A 9088-nucleotide genomic window follows, 5' to 3' on the forward strand; every position below is an offset into this window, starting at 1 on the left:
TGGGCTTCTTAGTTGGAACGCGACACGGGTCGGCCCGCACAAGCAAGCGTCGGATAATGGCGTCGATGTGCCACAGAACTCGAAACGATATGTTTCCACACTATCAGCTGGCAGTGGTTGCGTCTGTGCTTGGACACGTGCGTAGCCTCTGCATTGCTTTGGACTTCCTCAGTGGTGTTTGTTCGGCCGTTCGCGACAGCTCGCTCAGTCGTCGCTACGCTTCTATGGCAAGAGCAGCCTATCGCTGTAACTATCTGTAGAGATACTCAGCATCTCAGATGGGTAACAAGAAGCTGGTCGGTATCAATGGCTCCATGGTAGTAGGCGGGGGCAAAGAATGGGCTTTAGTTTCTCTGCACAACTAGCGAGCGTCAACGGACCGAGCCCAGCATGGTCCGCAGACTTTCTAGTGAGGCTAGAAAGCAACGCTAACTATAGAAGAAAAAGATTCGTGTGAGGTTAGTGGCTAAGGTGCGTGTCGGGCCGGTGTCCCTGAATAAGTGTATCCACGCAATCCCGCACATACGTTCAAGTGGTGTGATAATGCCTTCTTGCGAATGTTCATAGTGGATGCCGGAATCATTAAACAACGCTTACTTTCGGTCTTTTGTTGTAACATGATTGGCTTTTGCATTATTTGGGGATTCGAGACTTTGTTGTTGTACTGGGGCACTAATTGTCCCTGGCATAGGGATCTGCGTTCCGTGTTAGCGCGGCGTGCTGCTCGACCTATCTGCGACTCCAGGTTCGTAATGCCAAAACTGCCATACCTTGGCCATGCGAAGTGGATTGGACTAGATGGAACGGAAGCTGTGTGGGACTCAGGATCCACATTGATCACAAAAGCGCCGCGCCCCACACCACTACCAAGAATTGGCATAGGGCAACCGACGCCTGTTAGACCCTGTGCACACTTTGGGGATCTCAGAGAAGAAAGAAGAACTCTATTGGTCAATCGTGACATTGATGTAATAATGCGGCAATCCTGGACCCGAATAGCCGTTGAATCATGTATTGGTGGTACTCCGAGCGCCCGACCGAAACCTCGAAAGTAAAAAATTGGAAAGACCCAAACAAAGAGGACAGCATGAATGTCGCTAGTCGGCAAGTCTGGAAAGTTAGTCGACCGCATACAAAACTACTAGAGGGTACAGCTTACCTGTAGCTCACCAATGTGTCGACGCGATGATTGCTAGTACTGAAGCTTCGGAGTTGCACCTTTTCGCCGTTTTGGATCTCCTTCGCATCGCTGTCACCCCACTCAAGCGGCACCTCGGAGTCGGCATCAGCATACACAAGCACATTGAAAGTGCAGTTGCCGTCCAGCATGGGTAGAAACGTCACAGAGGCTGTGATTTGCCTGAAGATGGACTGAATCTCTGCCTGGATTTCCGCTTCGGTCTTCTCCTCTGGTGCATCACTGGCGCTATGGATAGTCAGAATCTATGCAATGTATTGAGCTTCCTGGACGTACTCTGGAGCAGCATTTTCCTGGTCGGTACTCTTCTTGGAGGATTTTGACTTTGAATTTTTCCCAAAGATTTGGACCTAGGCATGGTTAGTATGGGCGTATGCAGGGATTTTTACGGTTTTACTCACATCAAACTGCCAACGCTCGACATGCTCCCCAGTCTCTTTGCTCGTGATGACGATGACCAGCTTTGAAATTTTACCGCCGTACATCCACTCCTTGAGCTGGCCCATGATCTTCTTAATGTAAGCCTTGACTTGGTCATCAGCAGTCACTGCAGGTGTCAGCAGAGAATCTGGTTGAACAATGCAACGCTATATTACCCATCATGGTCAACCCATACTTCTTGACCCTGCATGTGGTCAGTGGGCTCTGTGCAGGCTGTCATGCGCTAGCTACTTACGCCGTGAAGTCCTCCGCGGGGTAAACGCCTCGCTGGAAACTGCAAAGACAGATTAGCTGGCCTTGTAGGCGTGCAGGCAGTTTGTATGCTTACAGGATTGAATTGATGGAATACTCAAACTAATCAGGGTAAGCGTGCGGCTATTTTGCTTAGTTGGATGGACCTACGAATTCATTGACCACTTTGGAGGATCCCTTCAAGGCAAGCTTGTGCACCTTGGAGGGGTCGCTCTTGGACGACTTGGAAGACTTGGACTTTGTCTTGGGCTGGGACATGGTTGCGCTGGTGGTGGTGGTGATGTGGGAGCGGTGTTGCGAGGAAGGCGTTGTTTACGTGGTTTGTTGATGGGGCAACTGCGAGCTGCAAACCCTGAGAGCGAGACGAATTGGCGTTTTGGCACGCAGAGGATGCTCCGGATGTTCTCAATCGGTGATATAGATGTGTACGCGATGAGAGTCAAGCTTGGTATAGCAGCTGTGGAGTCGTGTCGGGACGGAAAAGGTCTGGTGGTAATAGGCTGGGTGTGTCTGTAGGCGGGCGCGAGGCAGGAACGGGCCACCGCCTGGGCGATAAGATGAGATAAGATAAGATAAGATGGCGGACCTCAACCACAGAGAAAAGTTGTATCCACGGCCCTCCAATACGACCAGCAGCCGCGCATTCACCTGGTCTCATGCCCACCCATGCGATCATGCGTTCGAACTGCAAGCAGCCTCCTGCACGGCTGGCGGACGCCTCTGGCCCGCTTCGGGGGCTCCCCGCGCTCCTCACGCGTGCTTGAACGCCTTTGGCCCGCAGCCAGACACTATGCCCAGGCCTTCCGCCCGCAGGGACAGCTTGAGAAGCGCATCGCCGACATCCCCATCGACCGCTACCGCAATTTCTGTATCGTGGCCCATGTCGACCATGGCAAATCGACGCTCTCGGACCGCCTCCTGGAGCTCACGGGTACTATTGAGCCGGGTGGCCAGAAGCAGTTCCTCGACAAGCTTGATGTGGAGAGGGAGCGCGGCATCACAGTCAAGGCACAGACGTGCACCATGATCTACAACCATGAGGGCCAAGACTACTTGCTGCACTTGGTCGACACGCCCGGCCACGTCGACTTCCGTGCCGAGGTGTCGCGAAGCTACGCCAGCTGCGGAGGGGCATTGCTGCTTGTGGATGCCAGCCAGGGCGTGCAGGCACAAACGGTCGCCAACTTCTATCTCGCCTTCTCCCAGGGTCTGACGCTGGTCCCGGTACTGAACAAGGTCGACCTCCCCCACGCCGACTCGCCGCGCGTGCTTGAGCAGATGCAGGAGACGTTTGAGCTTGACCCCGACGACGCCGTGCTCGTTTCCGCAAAGACTGGGCTCAACGTCGCATCTCTCCTGCCCACAGTTGTCGAGAAGATCCCTGCTCCGGAAGGCGATCCAAACAAACCTCTCCGCATGCTTCTCGTCGACTCGTGGTACGATGTATACAAAGGCGTCATTCTGCTAGTGCGCATCTTCGACGGCCAAGTGCGGCCTGGGGACACGATACGCTCGTTTGCGACCAAGCTGAAATACATTGTGGGCGAGGTCGGCATCATGTACCCCGATCAAACGCCGCAAACCGTCTTGAAGGCTGGCCAAGTGGGCTACATATATTTCAATCCTGGTATGAAGCGCTCACAGGAAGCCAAGGTTGGCGATACGTACACAACCATTGGGTCTGAGAAGCTAGTCGAGCCATACCCGGGTTTTGAAGAGCCCAAAAGTATGGTCTTCGTGTCCGCCTTCCCGACGGACCAGGACAACCACGAGCACCTCGAAGACAGTATTCAGCAAATCATATTGAACGACCGCAGCGTTACGCTCCAGAAAGAGTCGTCGGATGCGTTGGGTGCTGGGTGGCGCTTAGGCTTTTTGGGCACGCTACACTGCTCTGTATTTGAGGATCGGCTTCGTCAAGAACATGGTGCGAATATTATCATTACTCCGCCTTCAGTACCTTTCAAGGTAATATGGAAGGATGGCACAGAGTCCATCATCACCAATCCCAATGAGTTTCCCGATCAAGACCAGGCGCACTTCAAGGTGCAAGAGGTGCATGAGCCCTATGTCTCAGCGACCATTACTCTCCCGGACGAATATCTCGGCGAGGTCATCAAGCTCTGCGAGGCGAATCGTGGCGAGCAGAAGGAACTTACCTTCTTTACGGCCACACAGGTCATCTTGAAGTACGACATTCCCTTGTCTCACCTGGTCGATGACTTCTTTGGCAAGTTGAAAGGCTCCACCAAGGGCTATGCATCTTTGGACTATGAAGATGCAGGGTTTCGTCGGTCGTCGATCATCAAGCTCAATCTACTTGTCAACGGGTCCCCAGTGGATGCCGTTTCCCGCGTTCTGCACACATCACAAGTCGACAAGGTCGGACGCATGTGGGTGGAGAAATTCAAGGAGCATGTAGAACGGCAGATGTTTGAGGTTATTATACAGGCAGCTGCGGGGAGAAGGATCGTGGCCAGGGCTACCATCAAGCCTTACCGCAAAGATGTGTTGGCCAAGCTACACGCAAGTGACCTGAGCAGACGACGCAAACTACTAGAGAAGCAGAAGGAGGGAAGAAAGAAGCTGCGCGCTGTGGGAAGTGTTGTGATTGAGCAGGAAGCATTTCAAAAGTTTTTGGCCAAGTAACGAATCGATACCCAATTCCACTCTTACGCGTCTTGACCTTGCACCTAGTCTGTTGATACCGAAAAACGCAGCTCATCAACAGTCCGCGCCAATATTGCTGCCCAGGACTTGCCCGACATCTGGCCGAAGTCTTGGTAATAATCTATCTTGCTTGCATCTTAATACGCGGAAACGGGTAAAGTTTGAAACTCTGAGCTCAGTCGCAATGCCTACCTATCAACAGCGCAGTTGTAAAACAAGTCGAGCCCGTATCACTGATCATGCCGGTCACTTGCGTTCGCTAATTCCCTGTATTCTAAAGTTTCGATGTTGTCATTGTAATTTTCACATTGTGTTCGAGACAACTTTCCATCAGCCGCATCTGGACACACGATCTCGTTGATCGACGCTAACATATCGATGACATCAGCGCGTCACCCAGATCGCCTCTGCTCGGTATTGTAGAGCAGCCATTCAGACTGCAACTTCACTTCGCGTACCTGACAGCCGCAAGATGAGACGGGCTATAGGACATGCCTAGCTCGGATCTTGCACTATAACAGGATAGGCTTCGGACATCCCCCCTGTATATCCCCGTTTTCTGAAGGTACGCTTGGAGTAGCTGTGAAGCTAAGAGACGCGATGAGCAGAGTCCTCATGGTTCAAGGGTGACGGGGCCCAGCACAGCCGGGCCATCATCAAAACTGGGTATTTCAGGCTCACCTGGCTTCACGCTGGTCAATTAGTACTGAGTTCGCATCTCAACTTGCTGACCAACATGGATATATCCGCCAATGATCCGCCCGACAGCACATGTTGCAACCGTTTAGCAAGAGCCACATCGCGTATCGAAGAAACGTTCGCTAATCTCTCTCAACTATTGTACCCTCTATTAACGACAAGGATGTCTGGATTGGCTAAACGGAACGCTTGCGACGGTCCCGTACACCATGACGTTGGCGTGGTGGCCGACATGGATAAGCTATCAAGACTCTGGAAAGCGCAAGAAGCGTTCCGCTGTAATACCCGAGTCAACGCGCGTCCATGGCCTATTTCGTTGTTCCCTCCACTTGATGTCTCGTTCAGCTGCATCTAATTTCCTTTCCCTTGACGTCGCTGCAGGATATCAGACGCAATGACAAGATTCTTAGGACTTCGGGGCGAGAGCTTGGCACGCGCCATTAGTGTAACTTGTGGTCTTTGTTTTTTGTACGTGAACACAGCGTTTGCAGGGTTTGTTTTGTCAATTATTCGCAGGCTAACGTGGTACAGATGCTTCGGGTATGCTCAGGGTGTCATGGGCGGTCTCTTGACCGTTCAGCAGTTCTTGAACCGATTCCCGCAGGTTGATATCGTTAATGACAGTTCATTCCACAATGCGTGGGTAACGGGTATGTCAGACATAATTCGCCACGTCCTCATGCCGAGACGTCGTGCTAATAATGTGGATTAATGTCCTCAGGCCTCACGGTTGGGACATGGCATCTGGGCTGTATTGTATCAGCCGTCGCAACCATTTTCATAGGCGACTTGCTCGGTCGGCGACGAACACTCATCCTAGGTCTAACCTTCTGGATGATTGGCGAAATCATCCAGACGTCGTCGCACAGCTTTTCGCAGTTCATTGTTGGTCGTGCAGTCGCAGGCTTCGGTAAGCATCGCAAAAGTCTTATGTTGAAATAGATATGCTGATATAGCGACAAGGCAATGGTTTCACCACGTCCACCGCGCCAGCATATCAAGCGGAATGCGTCAAATCTCATCGCAAAGGAACAGTCCTCATGATCAGTGCCGGTGCGTTTGTCTCCGCCGGCATCGCACTCTCATATTGGCTCGTCTTCGGTTTCGCCTTCCTCAGCAGCTCTTCAGCATCCTGGCGCGTCCCCATTGCTCTGCAAATCATCTTTGCACTTCCTGCCATTGCAATGCTATTCGTGCTGCCTGAATCCCCTCGTTGGCTGATCCTAACAGGTCGTGAACAAGAGGCACTGACAGTGCTGGCGGCGCTGAATGATGGCAATCCAGATAGCTGTGATACCAAAGACGAGTTCCTACAGATCAAAGACGCCATCTTGATCATGGCACAGGGTTCGAGTGCGGGCATGTTTTCCAACAAAGAGCGACGAGGCTTCCATCGTGTTGTGCTGGCCTACTTTGTCCAGGTCTTCCAGCAAGCCACAGGCATCAATCTGGTTCTGCAGTATCTCTCCTGGATTTTCCTGTCCCGCATGTCCTACACAGGGTGGCTCGCCCGGCTCCTAGCATCCTGCTCAGCGACCCTTTACTTCCTCGCCTCGTTCATCGTCGTCGTTGGAATCGATCGCTTTTGGGGCCGCCGTTCACTCATGATGTTTGGCGCTTCAGGCATGTCGGGCTGCATGGTCCTCATCACCATTCTACAGTATTTGTGGTCTGAGAATCGAACGAATGCTGGAAGAATCGCCAGTACCGTGTTTTTGTTCCTCTTCTCTGTCTTCTTTGCGATTGGCTGGCAGGGTATGGCATGGCTGTATCAGGTCGAAATCGTGCCTCTCCGAATCCGCGGTCCAGCTAATGGGTTATCAACCAGCGCAAACTGGTTGCTCAACTTTGTGTAAGTCTATCCTCATGACATCTCATTCTGCCAGCATAACTGACAACATCGTAGCATTGTCTTCATTACCCCGATAGCATTCGAGCGCATCTCGTATCAAACCTGGATCATCTTCGCCGCGACAAACTTTGCCATCATCCCCCTCGTATACTTTTTCTACCCGGAAACCGCGTTCCGCTCCCTCGAAGAAGTAGATGTCATATTCCAGCTTGCCGAAGACGCTCCGGGCAACCCATGGCTCAACGCGGTGATAGTCTCAAAAGTCGAGCCCTTGTGGTTCGGGAAAAGAGACCCAGAAAAGCGTCTAAAATTCAACTATGGAAACAGCTCCTGGCACAAGCGCTTAGTCGCGAGTGCAGGCAGCGGTAACAGCAGAAGCGATCGAAACGGCACCGGGCACACGAACGAGGAAAAGGGGCACTGGAGTTCAGATTCTCGAGACGCCATAATAAGAGACGTACCTCGCGGCCGAACAAGATTGGAAGAATCCCCCATCGATCGCTATCCCCACAGCAGCGTCAGTCCCAGAACCACATTCGCCACAACTGTTACAAGCGACCACGAGCGAAACTCCTCTCGCAAGAGGCTCCAGAGGAATTCCCATCGCGCAAGCAGTGCAGGCAGCAGTGAAAACAACAGCTACTTCCCAGTAGTTCTGGCATTCGACCCCTCGGACAACACCAGCTTCACCATACCACCAACTCTACCCACACACTACACATCCCCCGCCGGCGATTCCCCCATAGAACACTCGCAATGGCCCTCCATATTCGCCCCCTCGCCCATCGTCCCCCTGACACGAAGCACAAGCCAAGCCGACAGCGCGATATCGCATGCCCTGCGCATCTCGCGACTGCGACGCTCATCAGACGTGGACCGAGCCACGACGGCTCTCAACCGCATCCTGAATCCCGATCTGGCGCCCCAGCACCTCGACCTGGAACCCACCTCTCCCTTTCAGCACGCGCGACGCGCACCCTCCACATCCTTACCATCACTCTCGTTCTCCTCGTTCTCCTCGTTTTCCCTCACACATTCTCCCCCGCGTCCGCGTCCCGCTAGCAGAGACACCATCGAGTACCCGGGTGTCCTGGCGGGCGACGAGCGCAGCAGGCAGGGAAGCAGCGCTGCGAGGAGAAGCAGTGGAAGGGAAACTCATCTGCCGGATGGCGTGTACCAAGTCATCGAGGGGCGAATCACACAGGTGGGTTCTGGGCGGCCGAGAACACGGAGCGCGGGTATGTATGAGGCGAGGGATGCGGGGAGGGCGAGGTAGGAACGTTTTGTGTAGTTGTGAGTATGCGGGATCAGGATGTTGCAATGCCAAGAGATGTATATTATATATATATATATTTTTGCGGTAACTCGGTGTATAGGCGTGGTGTGTAGTTGATTAAATGTTCATTTGATTTCAATGCCACAGTGTTGATCAGATTACCCACTCGGTACGATAACTCAACGCTTGTAACCCCATAGAAAGGCAGCACTCGTCCTTCGAACTACACATGCATCTTCACAGCACGAGGACACCCTGATCATCGCAAACCGGTTCAAAATCATGCATTTCCGCTCTGAAATATTCAATGCTTCTAAAAAATCACAGTACCACTAGCTAAGTAAGTACTGTGCAAGCTGGTGTACAAAAAAAAAGAAGAATATCCTCATTACCAGCACGCTCATCTATCTGCTATCGCAGCAGTGCAAGTTATTGCAGCCCTACTACCTGCTTCTCACACCATCGTTTCTCGGAAACCCTGTTTCGTTCTTCCTTATCATTGCGTTTGCGTTACGTACATTGATATCTTCTTTTGTGCTGTCGTCTCTGACACGCATGCAATTGATCCAAGGGTTTTATCCCTCTACGGAAATTGCCGTGTGGTAATACCAAGTAAGTAAGTAAGTAAATAAATAAGTGAGGGATGAGAATGGGGGATAATCCAAGTTTAAGACGCGCGTCGTGGTATCGTGAAATCATG

At 52.3% G+C, this 9088-nt stretch overlaps 3 protein-coding genes across 3 annotated transcripts; 2 read left to right on the plus strand and 1 right to left on the minus strand.

The window, feature by feature from the left end:
- Window positions 1–459: 459 nt before the first annotated feature.
- SETTUDRAFT_184468 (uncharacterized protein) lies at window positions 460–2171 on the minus strand (the record flags this gene model as incomplete). Its single annotated transcript, XM_008026592.1, has 9 exons — window positions 2042–2171; window positions 1968–1993; window positions 1875–1913; window positions 1795–1823; window positions 1600–1745; window positions 1475–1548; window positions 1160–1426; window positions 527–1097; window positions 460–492 (listed from the first exon to the last, which is right to left on the minus strand). The coding sequence occupies exons 1-9, from the start codon at window positions 2147–2149 to the stop codon at window positions 460–462; spliced, it is 1293 nt and encodes a 430-aa protein (XP_008024783.1). The 5' UTR covers window positions 2150–2171.
- Window positions 2172–2528: 357 nt separating this feature from the next.
- SETTUDRAFT_177134 (uncharacterized protein) lies at window positions 2529–4540 on the plus strand (the record flags this gene model as incomplete). Its single annotated transcript, XM_008026593.1, has 2 exons — window positions 2529–4421; window positions 4452–4540. The coding sequence occupies exons 1-2, from the start codon at window positions 2558–2560 to the stop codon at window positions 4538–4540; spliced, it is 1953 nt and encodes a 650-aa protein (XP_008024784.1). The 5' UTR covers window positions 2529–2557.
- Window positions 4541–5654: 1114 nt separating this feature from the next.
- On the plus strand, window positions 5655–8724 carry SETTUDRAFT_39343 (uncharacterized protein; the record flags this gene model as incomplete). The annotated part of the gene is made up of 8 exons (XM_008026535.1): window positions 5655–5728; window positions 5792–5910; window positions 5982–6170; window positions 6224–7112; window positions 7167–8384; window positions 8489–8493; window positions 8536–8557; window positions 8589–8724. The coding sequence occupies 8 exons, from the start codon at window positions 5655–5657 to the stop codon at window positions 8722–8724; spliced, it is 2652 nt and encodes an 883-aa protein (XP_008024726.1).
- Window positions 8725–9088: the final 364 nt, after the last annotated feature.

Source organism: Exserohilum turcica, assembly GCF_000359705.1.
Source record: "Exserohilum turcica Et28A unplaced genomic scaffold SETTUscaffold_19, whole genome shotgun sequence".
Classification (NCBI taxonomy): Eukaryota; Fungi; Ascomycota; class Dothideomycetes; order Pleosporales; family Pleosporaceae; genus Exserohilum; species Exserohilum turcicum.